We start from the raw sequence: 18,304 nt of genomic DNA, 5'->3' as shown, positions 1-18,304 counted from the left end.
GATTGGAACTAGAAGTCGAATATTTTGTCTACCATGGCCAGTAAATGACAACGGATGGGAAGCTTTTGAAATCACTAAGCGAATGAAGAGTGGATGGAGCGTATTTGGAAGAAACTAGACAATATTTCAAGGGAACTTTCCACTGTGTCTCAAGAGAAAAGTATTTGACCAGTGCACCGTGTCCGTGCTCACGTATGGACGTGAAATTTGGACCCTAAATTGCAAAGAACTTCAGCCACAGCAAAGCAGAATGGAGGGATGTATGCTGGGTATTACCCGAAGATAGGGAAAAGAATGGATGGCTTCGGAAACCAAACAAACGTCTGACATCATCGCTAGGGTGAAGACATAAAAATGGCAGTGGGCCAGGCATGTCAAGACGACGAAATGATCATCGTTGAAAAACTATGGTTAAAAGAACAAGACGATGACCAACCGTAAAATGGGGTGGGGGGGTGGAAGTAGAAAATGTGTTGGAGCAACGTGGAGACTTCCATCCGCAGTACCTGGGAAGCCTTCATCCTGCAGTGGATGGACGAGGGAGGAGAGAGACGGAGAACTGTGGCACAACCAGTACTAGGTTATATTGCCTGGGTGCTCACGAGAAGGATTAAGACATAAGGAAAAAAAAAGTCAGGCTATCACAGGCCTCAACACATACAGTTTGAGGGGCTTTATGCAAGGGTCAACATTTCAGTTTAACCTTAAGACAAGTCCTGTGAGTGCCTAATTGATATTGATAGATATACACAGAGACACACTGCTTTAATTATTTTAATTTTTGGAGACTGCCACTTTAAATATTGTTCAATGCTGTCTGGGTTGTTTATGCAATAAGCAAATAAGTGTGTGTGCGTGTGTGTTTACCTTTCACGACCATGACATGCAACAAAAGGCTTAAAAATACTTGAAAATGCAAGAGTACAAATGACAGAGTTACAAGTCACTTGGGGTTTATTGAAGATCGGGACTTACAAAACATCCGTGTTAATAGCAAGTGGGCTATATATCAAGACAAGCAGTAACTCGACATCTTCCTGTGCCTGGGAGTCCATGTATCAAGGCAGGGGGGGGGGGGGGCTCAACTCTGGTTCTCAAGCCCCCCCCACCACTCAGGTTTTCAGGATCTCCCCGCTTCAGCACAGGTGACTCAGAGGACTTGGGGGGGAGTTACACAGAGCAATAGGAGAAATATAGAAATAGAGGGGAGCTGGAAGGTGTTGTAGGGAGCAAAGTAACAATCAGGGGTTACACACATACGTTACACACACTTTATGGGATGTTTTAAACTCTGCGTTGGTCAGCGGTTTCCTTCTGTCTATGCCTTCGGAGGAGTCAACCTTCCTGGCTAATGATTGGTGCCAAATGTAAGGAACAAATAATCAGAACGTCAATGCATAATATTCTTCACCTTGATACACAGACCGCAAAGTCCATTGACATTAATGTCTCGCTTGGCTCTCCATGTCTAGTGCACTGTAGATCACCCAATGGTTGAAGAGTCCTGATGTTCCCGACCACCTCATCACACTGGTGTCCCCTCACTGCCTCCCTTCTCTTCCTGCTGCTTAAAATAGTCTTTGGTGAAGTAGGATGTCCGTTGGAGGTCAATCATGGGCTCACTCAGGGGCTTCCCTTCCATCTGCCACTGGGCGAGGACCATGGCACGCAGGAGAGGTGGGTACGGAACGCACCGGATGGGTTCTGGCTCTGGCACGGGAGTGAACCGCTTGAAGTCTTCTTCCTCGTGCAGTGGCAAAAGGCGCCAGTCGTGGTACATCACTTTGTCTATCTCCTCCACTTCCTTGTTGGGTTTACCTGGGGGTATAAGAAGGGGCAGATCAGACGTGGATTGGACACAGAAAAGTGACATGGGCACTCCCAAAGGGGAACTAATGCTGGTGGCATGTTTAAAGGTGCAATTGCCCCACAAAATTACCTCTCATGAAAGTGAGCTCAATGCCCCTAAAGCAGATTACCAACATTATTTTGTTCCTATCCGTCTTTGATATTTTAATTTACATTCACAAAGGCCCAAAGCCTGCTGTAGAGTGTTCACATTTGCTACGCACCAGCAGGCACCACAGAGCTGTTTTCCATGCAGACGTCAGAGTCTTATCACAAACTACCTTATCCTGAGCTCATCTTTGACATTATTGGATTTTAACGAGCCTTAGCAAAGTGGCAGGGGGCTTTAGCAGCCATGTGAACCTCCGTTTTACACTCATTTGTCAGGAATAAGACAATATATATTTTTTTTAATCAGGGAGAAGGTAAAAAAAACTGGAGGGGTGAAAATAAGATCCGTATTGTACAATGTGGGAAAAAATATTTAACGTACAACTGCAGGTTTATGTTTTACGCTCACTGGGGCAGGTGCAGCAATCATTTGTTGTAGAGTTAGTCTGTGGACATAGTGAGCGGAGACGTGGAACGGGTTTCATTTCCTCTGGCTGCTCCCTTCTTTCTGATGTCACGGTGTTTAACACGAGTTTGCGCTGGCAGTACCTCCACCCCCCTCTTATCTTTATGGACTCCAAGGACTAAGGTGGGAGAAGGCTAACAAAAATCCCCACAAACGCTCCCACATTTAGAGGTCTCTAGGAACACTCAGTCGTGCTTAAAGCTGCATTACCTTCAAAATCCTGTGTGTGGTTTAAAAAAAATTCAAATTAAAAAAAAGTGTGTAGTATTGGCGATTACTTACGGCATTTTTTTTGTTTAATGAGGTATAATGTATTAAGCTTCCTCACTTTAGCCACCATTTAGGAAGCCCCAGCACTTCCTATTGAGAAATAGGTGGCCATAGTGGGTGCCCTGTGAGGCCGGATCTTCGCCGACCGATCAGCAGCTTAGATAAATTGCCGTAAAAAAGCTAAACAAACTGCTACATGTATTAAAACACACACACACACACACACACACACACACACACACACACACACACACACACACGTGCCTGAGGCACAGGGAGATAAAGTGACTTGCCCAAGGTCACAGGTTCCCCTGCTTTAAAGTCAGCATCATCGTTTTCAGAGCCACTGCTTCACCCTTAGATTGTTACATTATTTATAACACGTGTTGTGGTCTGCTAGCAGGGATTGCACCTTTAAAGAGAGGCCTGGGGGCAAAGGGAGCACCGTGAGACACCAATGACTGATATATTTAAAGGGTCAAATCTTGGCGATCAAAACATTGAAAACTCAAAAGAATATTTCATTTGTCTTAACAATGCTGCCTGGTGTCATTTCTCCAGCGTCATGCCAGAACAAGGAGCTGCTGGCATTCTGCCTCCCAGGGACGTTAAAATGGCCACTGCCCTCAGCAACCATTAAAATAGAAGTTGCCCTAATAAAAGCAGATGCCAATATACCGGTGAATAAAAAAAAAAATACATTTTGTTTAGTTAAGAACTAAAGCAGCACATTAATTCTTCCATTCCATAAATAGTTTAGCTCCTGCTGAACCACTTGTGATTCACCCAAGATGTTTATACGCGTGTCCCCGTCCTGACAAATCTTACCTTTGTATGTTAAGTAACCCCAAGCTTTTCCGTGGTCCATGTTCTGCAAAGCAAAGGAAAACGCACGTTACGTAGGACCGTCTCAGGGTCATGTTTACCAGCACCCATTTTTGTCTGGGAAACATTAACCCTTTGAGCGCCAAAGAGGCGTTATGGTACCCAGAGTGCCCCAGCCGCACTGTCACGAATAACAGGAACGGAAGAGCAGGAGCTCAGAATGCGCTCACCCTACGGACGCGAGCACGTAGATTAGAACGTAGCTACGTCATGGGGCCCCTGGAGTGCCTCCATGACTTGGTAGCTACGTCCTTGGGCATCCCAAGGGTTAATATGGCAGCCAGGGTCAGCCTCACTCCGACAGCAAATAGAAAGCCACCACATCATCGGGACATGAAGGTGCCGCTTTTTAATTGGGTGATCAATTCATCTGCCTACTTTCCTACATTATCTAATGCACAGGTCTCAAATCCTATTTTGAAATGTTAATTTCAGCCACTGAATCTATGCTATTAAAACACGGAGCAAATGTCAACATAATTTTAATATATTTTTAGAGAGCGAGCCTTGAGAGGCTAATTGCAAACACTATTGCGCCAATAAAGGAATCACAGTCACCAGCATCCTTTGTTGTTACCGCCAAGGGAGCAGACTACGATTCTCCCAGGGAACTACACTGGCCAGACAAGGAGTTGTGTTGTAGTGGTTGTTCCAGCTACTGAAACCCACCACCTGTCTCACCTCGGCTGTGTAATCCACTTTGACCCTGGTGATTGTCCAGTAGCAGGGTTCCTCGTGCCTCTCAAGCCAAGACTTCCTGGTCACCACGCGTCCCACCCCAAAGAGTCGCAGGCCGGCGAGTAGCGAGAAGAGACGTTTCTCGTTCCTCGCATCCTCCCAAGCCAGCACCGGTAAGCGCTTCCCGGTCAGGGGTCGGGTCATGGTCTGGAATGGACAGTTACGGCGTGACACAGGATTCATGGATCATGAAGCCCACTGCACTAGTCTAATTAAAGTTAAATGCCTTTCCATCACATGGTTCCCATCTATGCAAGTTACTAATGTATACAAGGTGACCCCCTTGTGTATGTGTAATAGCGCTGTATCCCGCTGCAGTCTGGCCTATATAGGATGTTGACATCCCCCTCCTCTGCAGTCTGGGAGGTATGTAGAGCAAGGACCAGCACCCTTCTCCCCCAATGTTAAATTTGTTAATGTTTCTTGTGGGGGGGGGGGAGGCGTGTGTGTGATTCTTGGGAGGGGAAATGTGTGAGATTCTTGGGGCGGAAGGTGTGTGTTTCTTGGGGTGGGGGGGGGGAGAGATGGTGTATATGAGTCTTGGGGAGGATATGAGAAGAGGGGGGCATTGAGTGAGTGAGTGAGCAAGAGGGAATGGAAGAGAGGTGGAAGAGTGAGAGGGGGAGAATGCACAATGGAGATTCCATATTTACATATAGTTACATAGTTACATAGTAGAGGAGGTTGAAAAAAAGACTTCCGTCCATCAAGTTCAACCTATGCTAAATTTAGACAACAGATACTTTATCCTATATCTATACTTACTTATTGATCCAGAGGAAAGCAAACAAAAAACCCCATTAAGGGGAAAAATTAATTCCTTCCGAGACTCCAAGAATTGGCAATCGGATTAATCCCTGGATCAACATCCTTCCCATGTATACTTATTTGGTATATCCCTGTATACCTTCCCCATCTAAAAAGATGTCCAACCTTTTTTTGAACAAATCTATTGTATCTGCCATCACAGTCTCCATGGGTAATGAATTCCACATTTTAACTGCCCTTACTGTAAAGAACCCTTTCCTTTCCTTCAACCTTAAGGGATGGCCCTGAGTCCTTTGTACTGCCCGTGGGATGAATAGTTCTTTTGAAAGCTCCTTGTATTGTCCCTGAATATATTTGTATATAGTTATCATATCCCCTCTTAGACGCCCCTTTTCTAATGTAAATAAATCTAATTTAGCTAGCCTCTCATAAGTTAGATTGTCCATCCCCTTTATTAATTTGGTGGCTCTTCTCTGCACTCTCTCTAGTTCCATAATGTCTTTTCTTAGGATTGGTGCCCAAAATTGTACTCCATATTCAAGGTGTGGTCTTACTAATGCTTTGTAAAGGGGCATAATTATGTTTACTTCCCTTCCATCCATTGCCCGTTTGATGCAAGATAAGATCTTGTTTGCCTTTGCAGCTACTGCATGACATTGGGCACTATTGCCAAGCCTGCTGTCTACAAGCACTCCTAAATCCTTCTCCATCAAGGATTCCCCCAATATATCTCCATTTAATTTGTAAGTCGCCTTTTTATTCTTGCATCCCAAATGCATAACCTTACATTTATCTGTATTAAACCTCATCTGCCATTTATCTGCCCATGTTTCCAGTCTCTCCAAGTCCTTCTGAAGAGAAATTACATCCTGCTCTGATTCTATTACATTACACAATTTAGTATCATCAGCAAAGATGGAGAATTTGCTCTCGATCCCAACCTCAAGGTCATTAATAAACAAGTTAAAAAGCAGGGGTCCCAGTACCGATCCCTGAGGTACTCCACTCACGACTTTAGCCCAACCTGAAAAAGTTCAATTTATGACAACCCTCTGTTGTCTGTCCTTTAAGCAGTTTCAATCCAGGTGCATACAGTATAATATTACTGAGTCCAATTTTCTTTATTTTGTACACCAACCTCGTGTGAAACCATATAATTTGCAAAATCCAAGTAGACCACATCAACTGCATTACCCTGGTCTAAATTCCTACTTACCTCCTCAAAGAAACAAATAAGGTTAGTTTGGCAAGATCTATCCTTCATAAATCCATGCTGACTATTACTAATAATTTTGTTTTCCATTAGGTATTCCTGAATATTATCCCGTATTAACCCTTCAAGTAGTTTCCCTACTATTGAAGTCAGGTTTACCGGTCTGTTATTTCCCAGTTGTGATCTAGCTCCCTTTTTAAATATATATTATTTATACTGTAGTTAGTATGTGGCCCTTGTATGTATGTATGTATGTCTTTATTTATATAGCACCATTAATGTACATAGCGCTTAACAGATTACTTTTTAATTAATCTGGCCTTCAACTAAAAAAGTTTGGACAACCCTTATGTAGAGGGCGACCTTCTCCTGCAGACTGGGCTGTATAGAGAGGGTGACCCTTCTTTACGGGCTGGCCTGTATAGAGAGGATGACTTTACCCTGACTGTATAGAGAGGATGACCCTTCCCCTGCACCCTGCGCTGTATTGAGGGTGACCTTCCCCTGCGCTGTATTGGGGGTGACCTTCCCCTGCGCTGTATAGAGAGGGTGACCTTCCCCTGCGCTGTATAGAGAGTGTGACCTTCCCCTAGAGAGGGGCATGCACGGGGTATATGGGGTACATGGGGGGGGGGGGGTCAGTGACCTGGTAATCCAGGGCATAACGCTGGGAGTCACGGGGCCGGTTCTTCAGCTCCCTGTAGGCTCGGATTTTCCTGGCCATCTCGGCGATGAACCGTATCTTCTTTTTCCGGGCCATGCTTCCCTGCACACGGTGATCTCCCTGTACGTGGTGATCGGAGAACCGGGGCACGCGGTGATCGGAGAACCGGAGCACACAGAGCGTCGCGTCCTATAGACGTCAGCGTGCTGACAGGCATGTCACGTGACCAGCATTCACAGGCGAGGGGAGGGGGGATAGTACTGTATACCATTTCCTACCTGTGTGGGCAGAGGATACATTTTACCCAAAGCAAAGATGGCCGCCGTAGCGCACGTCTGTTTACCGTAAAGCCTCACCAGTAGTGTGACGCAAGCACGTCAGTGCGTCCATATGGAACTATGGTATGAAGTTGTCAACGTGCCTAACGTGCCCTGTAGTAGTGTGGAGGCGCATCAGCTGGCAGATCACAGAGGGATTATTATAGTGGGGCTACACACTGGCATAGTGTCTGAGGATGGTCGGGGAGCCGGTATCTGCCCCACTAGGGGGGGCATTGCATTGGTGGGGGGAGGCAAATGGCAAACAGTGTGGGTGTAATGGTCATGTATGTGCCCTGTGAGCTGAGTTATATTTCTAATCATGGTGATCACTGACACTACCTCATTTCATTGTAATCAAGGTATTTGGTGTCATTGAAAAGACAAAACCCGACAGAACCTAATATTAAGCATGTCGTTTTATGTCAGATCTGTTGGTGCTTTAATAATGATTTAGGAAACAAGGATTGATGTAGTAGTAATCATAATAATTGTAATATTTGTAGTTGCAGTTATTCTTTTTTTTCATGACACTGAAATGGTGTTTGTCTTTTGTACAGATATGGTTACATTGAGGCTGTCTTTAGTTTTGTTAAATGCACACTATAAATGGTGCATTTGTTAGGAAATAAGGTATGAGGGCTGTTTTTATGACAATAATACTTTCCCAATTGGTCTGCCTTGGCGTTGGCTCAGGGGCTTACAACAATTTTGGCCAAAAATGTCAAACTAAAAGACCATTTTACTTATTAGATATTTATACATATATATTTAGGCACTGTACCGTGTATGAGTCTCACTGGATGTGCTAAAAACTGAGCTTTGTCTGTGTTTTATGTTCTGTCTCTGGTTTTAAAAATATATATTGCCATGCTCAGTAGCACTCCTCTGTGACACTCATACGCTTATATATATGTTGTGGTCATTTTGGGGGTTCAATAGGAGCTTGTTAGGTGTCCAGTATGGTTTAATAATACTTTCCCATCATAGAAGTCATGTGGATCGTTGGGGGTGAGTCTTTAAATTCCCTATATAATTACTGTTGGCCATTGATAACTTGTTATAGATATTAAGAAATCAGACCTGTTATATGATCTCTGAGTTTCCTCTTTCTATTGATGCTGGAAGTGTTGAACTTTACCCTAAAGACAAAGAAACATTTACCCTCCATTGAGTCAGGATCACAATCTTACACCCATCAGTCCCCCATAATGTTGGTCGTCCCCATAGACTTCAATAGGATTATCCTCGTTAATGTCTGGATTGGTGACCTCTTACACCCTATAGGCTTTAATAACACCAATCTTCTTTTTTTAAAGTCTGGATCCACACCCTTTTATACACAGATGTCTACATGGACGTCAGTAGGATCTCCCTCTTAAGTCTAGATTAACTCCCTCATACATACAATTGTCTCCATAAACATAAATGTGATCATCTTCTCCAAAGTCAAGATCATTTTGCTACACACGAATTGCCCCATAAAGATTATTTGGATCACCCACCAAATTTCACTCAGGAGGTTGAGAGGTTTACCTATGTTTTTTGCCAGCATTAATACTGGAGGGATTAAATATGGAGGGAGAAGGGAATAAGGGAACGGCTAGCTGTAACTCTGGCCCATCCCCGAGGAGACTTGTCAAAAGGGCCACCACATGGGAGATATCTGACTCGGAGAATGAGGAAGAGCCAAGCAGTGTCCAAAGAGATGATCAAAAGGCTCCTCCTTCTCTGGAAATAGAAACCACAGAGATATCAAGGGGCATTAAGAAAGACCAAGAATCATTGTCCTCTGTGGCTGCAGACGCTCCCACCTTGGCCCTGCCTCTTCCCATCTCCCCCACTCCCATCCCAATCAAAAAAACAAGGAAGAAGAGGAGCCCAGAGGAGCTGGAGGCCGAGCGGGCGCAAGCTGAAGAGAGGGAGAGGGAGGCCAAGAGGCTGGAAAGAGAGCGAAGAAAGGATCTGGACATGGTGGAGAAGGAGAAGCGTAGGGAGGCTGCTTCGTCCCTGAAGCTCCTGAGGCCAGACCAGTGTGTGAAGTATATGACTGTCCAGATGGATGCAGGTGGGAAAAAGTCTACACCCGGGGGGTTCCTTTGGGTCGTTATGAACGTATGGGTTGGTCTGTGCTTAAAGTAACAATCCCTCTCAAAATGGAGTATTACTTATAAGATAGAATTGGGTGGAAAATGTTGCTAAAAAAATCACATGTCTGCTCTGTGTAGATAATATAAACCCATAAGTGTCCAGAGTGCTGTGTAGATGTCCCCAGTAAAGAATTCCATACATGAATAGATAACCCAGGAGAGATAGGAGCCTAATGGTGTTCACTTGACACCCACAATAATTGGCTCTTAATACTTTCCTCCATAAGGTATAATATACTAAATGGTGCTAGCATGGGATAATATAGTACAGGGCTATGGCCCATTACCTACCAGCATCCAGTCAGGACAATCCAGTCACTCCAGCGTGTGCAGTCCTAAAAGAGAGAATCAGAGAGATGTAGGTAGAAGCCGGAGCACAGCCAGGGTCCATGGTGAAAACAATGAAGAGATTCCAGGGCAACTCCAAATAGCAATGAATCTACTGAGTATAGCTCACAATGGATGGGTGAAAAACGCACCTACGCGTTTCGTGTGTTAGCACTTTATCAAACACCTTGAGTGAGAATAAACAGGAGTTGTGGAGGAGGTGCCGTTTCCAGAGTTTGGCAATTACAAGGTCTTCTCTGTGTCTCCTCCAGGTCTTCTTGAAGATGCAGGTTCAGAAGACGTATTGGAAGCCCTGAGGTCCTCTGGGTATAATTATTCCATTGAGCCGTACTCTGTGCCACGGAGCTTCACATGGAGAAGGGAGATGCCCTCAGACTGGACATGTGTGGTAAGTCAGGCCCTTTAACTGTATCGCTGTCAGGACAGGCAACAATACAATCCACACAGCGATAAGTAATTAGCTAAGTTACCGATCGATCCGTTCTCCTGTGATCGATCGGCGAAGATTCTGCTTGGGGGTTACCAAATGTCTGTCAGTGCAGCAGTAGGACCAAAGATGCAAAGTTCTGTGGGGAGGATCATGTGACCAGGCAGTCACTAGATACAATTGGTGTTAGAGAGAGGGCAGGGCTCAAAAAGGGGTGTGCCAGAACCTGTTTCAGAAGAGGAAGGGGATGTGACTATGTAAATGGTTGCTATAGGAACAAAAAATGTTTTTTACGTTATAATACATTAAAAATGTAATTGAGACTTTTTTTTTAAAAATGCTACAGGTATTTTCTCATAGTACAGAACGGATTTTATTTAAAAAAAACAAAAAAAAAACACCACCTAGGATATTGCTTGGTCTGCAGCTTTAAAGGCTAAGGCTGAGTCCATAGAAGGCACGTCCGTGCTGAGGCGTGCGGACACTCCGCGCTGAGCCCCTACATCCTCCATGAAGATGTCTTTAGAGGGGGCTCACGCGAGCGTCCGCAGGCGTGCTGAGGCGCTGGGATTTTCAGCCGACAGCCAAACTGTTTTTCAGAGCGCTGTCGGCTGAAAACATCCAATCAGCGCGGAGCAGCGTCAACGTCACGGCGCCGTGACGTTGACGTTGGTGCGTCGCGGGCGATTGGCCCAGCGACGTCACTGCCCCGCCTCCCTCAGTCTCCCCCCGCCTCCCGATCGCGCCCGCTGGCTCACCTGCATGGGCATGAAATCGCGCAGATTTCAGCAGCCTCAGCGTCAGCGCGTCTCAGCCCTGCTACCCCCTCTATGGGCCCAGCCTAAGGCTGGCGTCGAACCCACAACTTTGGTTACTCAAATCGCACTCTATAAAACCGACACCGAAACTCACCCTGGGTTCGAATCCCAGTGTCGGCACTTTGTGATCTTGAGCACATAATCTGATCTTCCTGTGCCTCAGCATTGATGAAGAATATTAGATTAGATAAGTTCTTCAGGACAGGGAAAATATTGTGCCGGCAAATTTGTATGTGCAGCGCTGCGTACACAACGCGCTATGTAAGAAACATTACAATATGATTATGTTCGGATTTAGCATGGTGAGGCAAATAAGGTCATTTTTAGAGTCCAAATTCCTATTTAAATGGAGTTTGCCCAACATTACCATCTACCATATTATGGGTTAAGGGAGTGCAGAGCAGGCAACCTATTCCAGGGCTAGAGTTTCATTCATGTGGATAATGTCTTTGTGGCATTGGAAGTCAGAGGGGACACAGTCTATGACGATTCCACACTAATCCACTTTATATCTCCCTGTCCCTCAGGCCCCAGTATTAGTTTGTGCCTCACATTCTGTGCGCAGCGCTGAGTACACTGTCTCGTTCTCTGCTGGTGTGCAGTAGAAGCTCCCGCTGGTGCTTGCCTCTGTCTCTTGTAGGAGGGTCTGGAGCTAACGATAGGAGAAGAGGAACAGATGCTGGTTCTGCTTGAGGCCAAGGACTTTGTGAGCAGCGTTTGCGCTTTTGCTCAGGTAACATCTCACAGCTGCGTCCCCTGGGCAGGAGGAGAGGGGTGCTGGGGTGGAAAACGTGCTGAGCTTTGCACTGTGAACCCCCGAGGAGATACACAGAGCATTGGGGGGGGGAGGGGAAGAAGGCAGAGCAATGCACTATGAACCCCCGGGGGGACAGGTAGCACGTTGGGGGAGAGAGGAAGAGCATTGCACTGACCCCACAGGAAGACGTGCAGAGCTTTGCACTGACCCCTCAGCGTTGCACTGTGATCTCCGGCAGACATGCAGAGCGTTGCACTGTGACCTCCGGCAGACATGCAGAGCGTTGCACTGTGACCTCCGGCAGACATGCAGAGAGTTGCACTGTGACCTCCGGCAGACATGCAGAGCGTTGCACTGTGACCTCCGGCAGACATGCAGAGCGTTGCACTGTGACCTCCGGCAGACATGCAGAGAGTTGCACTGTGACCTCCGGCAGACATGCAGAGAGTTGCACTGTGACCTCCGGCAGACATGCAGAGCGTTGCACTGTGACCTCCGGCAGACATGCAGAGCGTTGCACTGTGACCTCCGGCAGACATGCAGAGCGTTGCACTGTGACCTCCGGCAGACATGCAGAGCGTTGCACTGTGACCTCCGGCAGACATGCAGAGAGTTGCACTGTGACCTCCGGCAGACATGCAGAGAGTTGCACTGTGACCTCCGGCAGACATGCAGAGAGTTGCACTGTGACCTCCGGCAGACATGCAGAGAGTTGCACTGTGACCTCCGGCAGACATGCAGAGAGTTGCACTGTGACCTCCGGCAGACATGCAGAGAGTTGCACTGTGACCTCCGGCAGACATGCAGAGAGTTGCACTGTGACCTCAGGCAGACATGCAGAGAGTTGCACTGTGACCTCCGGCAGACATGTAGAGAGTTGCACTGTGACCTCTGGCAGACATGCAGAGAGTTGCACTGTGACCTCCGGCAGACATGCAGAGCGTTGCACTGTGACCCCCAGCAGACATGCAGAGCGTTGCACTGTGACCCCCAGCAGACATGCAGAGCGTTGCACTCTATGGCAGTGGAAGGGACAGCTTTGCCAGTGCTGCAGGTGCCACGGTCTGTATTCGATCCTCACATTTTCTGTTTCACGTGGATGTCAGGCTCCCAGGAGCTCCCGCGTTGGAGAGAAGATGGGGGAGACTATAGGATCTGTTTTCGGGATTCCCAAACAACACCCGGAAAAGAAAGTCACCCTGGTGGTTATGGGACTGCAGGAATATCGCTTGTAGGTATCAATAATTAATAGCAAAAGTAAATACTACTGTTCATATAATGCATTTAATAATAATAATTGCATGTTTTTGTATAGCGCTGCTAATTGTACGCAGCGCTTTACAGAGACATTTTGCAGGCACAGGTCCCTGCCCCGTGGAGCTTATAATCGATGTTTTTTTTGTGCCTGTGGCACAGGGAGATAAAGTGACTTGCCCAAGGTCACAAGGAGCCGACACTGATGGGACACCCCCTTTAAAATTGGACTAGTATTTCTAAATATTTTGACATGTCCATGGTAAACAAAATCTTTTGGGGTTAGAGTGGTTTATAATCTGTATCCAATGTGTTTTGGTGATAAGACTGTTTGTCAGCCCTCAAAGCCGCACGTAAATTGTTAGCTTTGCTCCTGTTCCAATGAAACCGTCATTAGCCAAACAAAAAAATGCAAGTAGCTGATATGCTTGAATTCAGTGTTCCCGTAGATAAGCAACACAATCACAAGATTCAAATAACTAATATAGTTACTTTAACCATTTATTTTTTTCTCAATTTAATTTTATCATCCTGGAGTCTTCTTTTTTGGTAATTTCTGCGGGACCTATTAAAAATGTCCGACGCTGCTATCTACCTATAACTGCTTAATAATGCAGCCGTGATCTCTGAGGCATTTCCTATATGTTAACCCCTTATAACTGTAAGAAACATTAACCCTCTTGTTGCCAGGCGGCGCTGCTGGCCTCTCTGGCAGTGACGGGGTGTGTAATACCGTAGAAGGCGTTACATTGCTGAGTGCTGCGTTGCTGAGGCTGTGTGGGGGCGGGAGAGGCGCTATTGGGCTGTAAGACTGCTCCCCCTCCCTGTACCTGCAGGTGTAACAGGCTGTCTCACGGGCTGGGGACACAGTCATTGGAGCAGACAGAGGGGCGTGGCGGGGGTGAGGGCCAATCGGAGAGCTCGGCGACCCGGCGGCAGATAGAGGAGGTGAGTAGAGACGGGAGAATCCGCCCATATCCGTGTCCCGGATTTTCTCGCGTTTCCCCCCCCCCCGTCTCCCCCCCCCCAAAATCCATTGTGCGGTGTCAAATCCGCGGCCGGATTTGGGTCAGTTTTTAATCCGCGCGGATTCATCAGAAACCCCCATTGGATACAAACCGTGGATGGATTCAGCGATCCGTATATTCTTAAGAATCCGCCAACGGATTGCAGAATCCACGCAGTGTATCGGTAATAATAATAAGAAATCAGCAAAACGGGATTCTCCCTTTTCTGAGATTGATTCGCTGAAATCCGCGGAACAAAGGGACCGGCCGATCCGCTGCAGATCCAAAGGAACCGGCCGATCCGCTGCGGATCCAAAGGAACCGGCCGATCCGCTGCGGATCCAAAGGAACCGGACGATCCGCTGCGGATCCAAAGGAACCGGACGATCCGCTGCGGATCCAAAGGAACCGGCCGATCCGCTGCGGATCCAAAGGAACCGGACGATCCGCTGCGGATCCAAAGGAACCGGCCGATCCGCTGCGGATCCAAAGGAACCGGACGATCCGCTGCGGATCCAAAGGAACCGGACGATCCGCTGCAGATCCAAAGGAACCGGCCGATCCGCTGCGGATCCATATTTGCCACTCTCTAGAGGTGCGGGACGGGGGTGCTGCAGAGCGCCTTGTTGCTCCCGTGAAACACTTGCGGAGCATCGTTCTGTCTGCCTCTGGACATATCTGCAGAACATTGCTGTGCACCCCCCGGTGCAGATCTGCAGAACATTGCTGTGCACCCCCCGGTGCAGATCTGCAGAACATTGCTGTGCACCCCCCGGTGCAGATCTGCAGAACATTGCTGTGCACCCCCCGGTGCAGATCTGCAGAACATTGCTCGTTAACGTCAGCGCAGATCTGCAGGGTATTACTCTGTAACCCTAGCACAGACCCGCAGAGTTTCTGTGTAACCCTAGCACAGACCCGCAGAGTTTCTGTGTAACCCTAGCACAGACCCGCAGAGTTTCTGTGTAACCCTAGCACAGACCCGCAGAGTTTCTGTGTAACCCCCGGTGCAGACCTGCAGGGTATTACTCTGTAACCCTAGCACAGACCCGCAGAGTTTCTGTGTAACCCCCGGTGCAGACCTGCAGGGTATTACTCTGTAACCCTACCACAGACCTGCAGAGTTTCTGTGTAACCCCCGGTGCAGACCTGCAGGGTATTACTCTGTAACCCTAGCACAGACCCGCAGAGTTTCTGTGTAACCCCCGGTGCAGACCTGCAGGGTATTACTCTGTAACCCTAGCACAGACCCGCAGAGTTTCTGTGTAACCCCCGGTGCAGACCTGCAGGGTATTACTCTGTAACCCTAGCACAGACCCGCAGAGTTCCTGTGTGACCCCTGGCTCGGATATGTAGAGCATTGTTTACCCTCTGAGATGCAGGAATGAATGACAGATAACCTGGATAATCTGCAGGGGGTAAATAAGTGTACAGCAGTAGTATAGGGTGAGTTGCTAACCACACACTGGCTTCTGCAAAGGGAAATGGGGGGGAGGCCTTTCATTTGTAGAAATCCCATAAGTGAGACGCCCTTTTACCACATAAGATGTAGGTTCTACTAACTGTAATATTGTACTATAGATCAGGGTAAAGTTAAAGAGTTAAAGACAAAGTGTGAATGTGTGCAATGTAAATGCCGTCTGGACTCCCCCACAAATTGTGGATTAATGGAGCATTCCAATTGATGTTTCAAATAAACGCTACCAAACTGAACGCTGCCATCTCTGAACATTGCCATCGTGATGTGTGAGAGGGCTTTGCTGAATGGAGCGTTCTGATTGGCCCGTTTATAACTGGGTCCGTGTGCTTTGCTAAATGGTTTGTTCTGATTGGCCAGTTGATAACTGGGTCCGTGTGCTTTGCTAAATTGTTTGTTCTGATTGGCCAGTTGATAACTGGGTGCGTGTGCTTTGCTCAATTGAGTGTTCTGGTTGGTTAAATGAAACCGGCATCTGTGGGTTTCGCTGAATGGAGCATTCTGATTGGTCAATCTTCCAGCCCTGATTTACAAGGCGTGAGTTTTGCCTGTGAATGTGTTCTGTCTGATGTCCCCTCTCTCCTGGGTCACCGGCTCGGTGTCTCTGGGGCCCCAGGCGCTGGTCTCGCTGCAGCTCTCCTGTGACACAGAAGTGTTATACCTGGAAACGTGGCGAGATCTAGGACAGCACGTGTGTGCAGTGACCAAGAGCGTGGCCCAGCGCCCCTTCCGGTGAGTGTGAGACAGCAACTCATTAGTCTGAGCCCCTTCGGCCAAGTGGAAGAGTGTACACATTACAGTAAGCGCGCGGCCGCCCCTGCATATAAGAGTACACCCTATACAAGGAGACATGTCAACAGTCATTAATTTTCTGTGAGTTCTCACTGAAGGCTCAAGCAGCGGCTCAGTGAGTAAAGGCTCTGACTCCGAAAACAGCGACACTGACTCTGAAGCAGGGGTTCAAATTCCAGTATCAGCGCCTTGTCACTGTAACGCTTGCACTCACCACGAACAAGGCGGGACCCCGGTACTGAGGGGGGAACGTTTAGTCCCATCCTGTGTATGTAAGAGTGCGCCTCCTGACCATGACCTCCTATGAGAGTATAAGGACTGTCTCTTTAACACCTCTCTCTCTCTGTATCTGCAGGAAGCACTGGGAGTCCCAGGCCTTCTCATTCTGCACCTCCGCGGGGACCTGGCATGGGTGGGGCCGTGAGTCCCTCTCAGGTCTGCCCTTGGTGTGGAAGAGACAGATCCAACAGTTAAACCGAGTCAGTCCTGCTATGTCTGCAGCTGTGACACAAGCTTACCCCTCCCCTCAGCTCCTCGTGCAGGTCAGAACCAACTTATCACACCTGTCTTCTGACATCTGGATCTTCATGACATCTACAAACCTCATCTGTGCCTTCGTCTCTCTGTATCCTGTGATCTCTCTCTTCCCGCTCTGTCTCCCGGTCCTGCTTTCCATTTCTCTTCCCCTCTCTCTCATTCCTTATCACTCGCTCTCTCTCATTTTCTCACTTATTCCTGTATCTCTACTGGTCATTTCTCCTCTGTGGGTCTCACTTTCATTACCAATGTCATGCGTTCTCTTCCTTTCACTCTTGACGTCTATATCTCACTCTTTACCCCTCTTCTGATCTCACTGTGTTTTTCACTAACTGTCTCTCGGTGTCCATGCCTCTCTCTTCTCCTCCTGTATCTCCCTTTCTACATTTCTCTTCCCCAGTATGACCCACCCCTGCTCTGCCTCTCTCCTCCAGGCGTACGCTGCGTGCAGCACAGAGCGTGAGAGAAGGTCCCTGCTCGCCGACCTACGAGTCCCGCGAGAGCGTGACGCAGGGGTCGCAGAGGACGTGGGGGCAGGGGTCGGAGAGGACGTGGGGGCCCCGTGTAATGAGCCAGAGGTTCCCACAGCGGATGTCCCGGGCAGGGAGAGGCGCATCGGCCCTGACTTATCCCGGCGGATCTGGCTCTGCATGACATCCACAAACCCAGAGCTGGTGTTGGACTTGAGCTCCTAGCAGAGAGGGATATCCAACTGGGCCCCCTCCTGGCCTTACATTCAGGATGGTTATTGCCTGCTAAATTCACCCAGGAGCACTCAGGCTCTGCACATACACTAGTGCTCTGTGCACACCCTACAATGCTCTGCACATGCATAGTAGGCTCTGATACCCTATATTGCTCTGCAGATCCATAGCCGGCTCTGTGCAGCATGCTCTACTCTGCAGTTCTTTGCCAACGCACTACACGGCTCTGCTATCCTGTGCCCGTGTTTCCCTCCAGCAATGCCCTCTTGTACCCAAAAGCAGAACGTTTCAGCAAATAAAAATCCACTTGTGAGCATGTCTACCCTGTCTTTCCCCGTTATCTCTTAGCATACAAACCCTTCCACTGAAGCAAGCGCTTCTGGGTAATGACTTGTAAATGACCAGTGTCACCTTTTGCTACTTATCCATTTATAAGCTTATACCTGCCTATTACACAGCATTTCCACATGGGCATTTACCGCACTCTGCATAAAAACGCTATTGTAGCGTGATCCCACTTTGTTGAAATCCTCTGCTGCTAGACGCCCATTTAACCCATTATTTCCCAATGCGTTGCAGGCTCATTTGGTAACAGGGGTTAAAATACACTCCAGCTTGCAGGAATATCCTAAAAGTTGTCTGAAAGTTGCTCCCCCCCCAAATCAGTTTCACTCCTCATAAATGTTACTTTACAATAATTTGCCCTGGGGTTTAACGCGGCCACCATTGCACATTTCTCTTTCGCAGAGTAAA

The 18,304-nt window shown here is 47.7% G+C and overlaps 2 protein-coding genes across 3 annotated transcripts; one reads left to right on the top strand and one right to left on the bottom strand.

Moving 5' to 3' along the window:
• Window positions 1–936: 936 nt before the first annotated feature.
• On the bottom strand, window positions 937–7,253 carry MRPS34 (mitochondrial ribosomal protein S34). The gene is made up of 4 exons (XM_075566240.1): window positions 6,946–7,253; window positions 4,262–4,465; window positions 3,524–3,566; window positions 937–1,818 (listed from the first exon to the last, which is right to left on the bottom strand). Exons 1-4 carry the CDS (start codon window positions 7,057–7,059, stop codon window positions 1,526–1,528), a joined length of 654 nt encoding a protein of 217 aa, XP_075422355.1. The 5' UTR covers window positions 7,060–7,253; the 3' UTR covers window positions 937–1,525.
• A 115-nt stretch (window positions 7,254–7,368) lies between these two features.
• On the top strand, window positions 7,369–17,873 carry EME2 (essential meiotic structure-specific endonuclease subunit 2). Of its 2 annotated transcripts, none has more exons than XM_075566231.1 (8): window positions 7,369–9,348; window positions 10,030–10,166; window positions 11,664–11,756; window positions 12,887–13,011; window positions 13,871–13,982; window positions 16,135–16,250; window positions 16,666–16,852; window positions 17,282–17,873. In XM_075566231.1, the coding sequence occupies exons 1-8, from the start codon at window positions 8,856–8,858 to the stop codon at window positions 17,540–17,542; spliced, it is 1,524 nt and encodes a 507-aa protein (XP_075422346.1). In that variant the 5' UTR covers window positions 7,369–8,855; the 3' UTR covers window positions 17,543–17,873. The 2 variants fall into 2 exon arrangements, with proteins under 2 accessions (XP_075422346.1, XP_075422347.1); XM_075566232.1 differs by having other exon boundaries at window positions 7,370–9,348; window positions 17,248–17,463.
• Window positions 17,874–18,304: the final 431 nt, after the last annotated feature.

This window comes from Ascaphus truei, chromosome 11 (assembly GCF_040206685.1).
Source record: "Ascaphus truei isolate aAscTru1 chromosome 11, aAscTru1.hap1, whole genome shotgun sequence".
NCBI lineage: Eukaryota > Metazoa > Chordata > Amphibia > Anura > Ascaphidae > Ascaphus > Ascaphus truei.
This window is presented reverse-complemented; position numbering and strand designations above follow the sequence as displayed.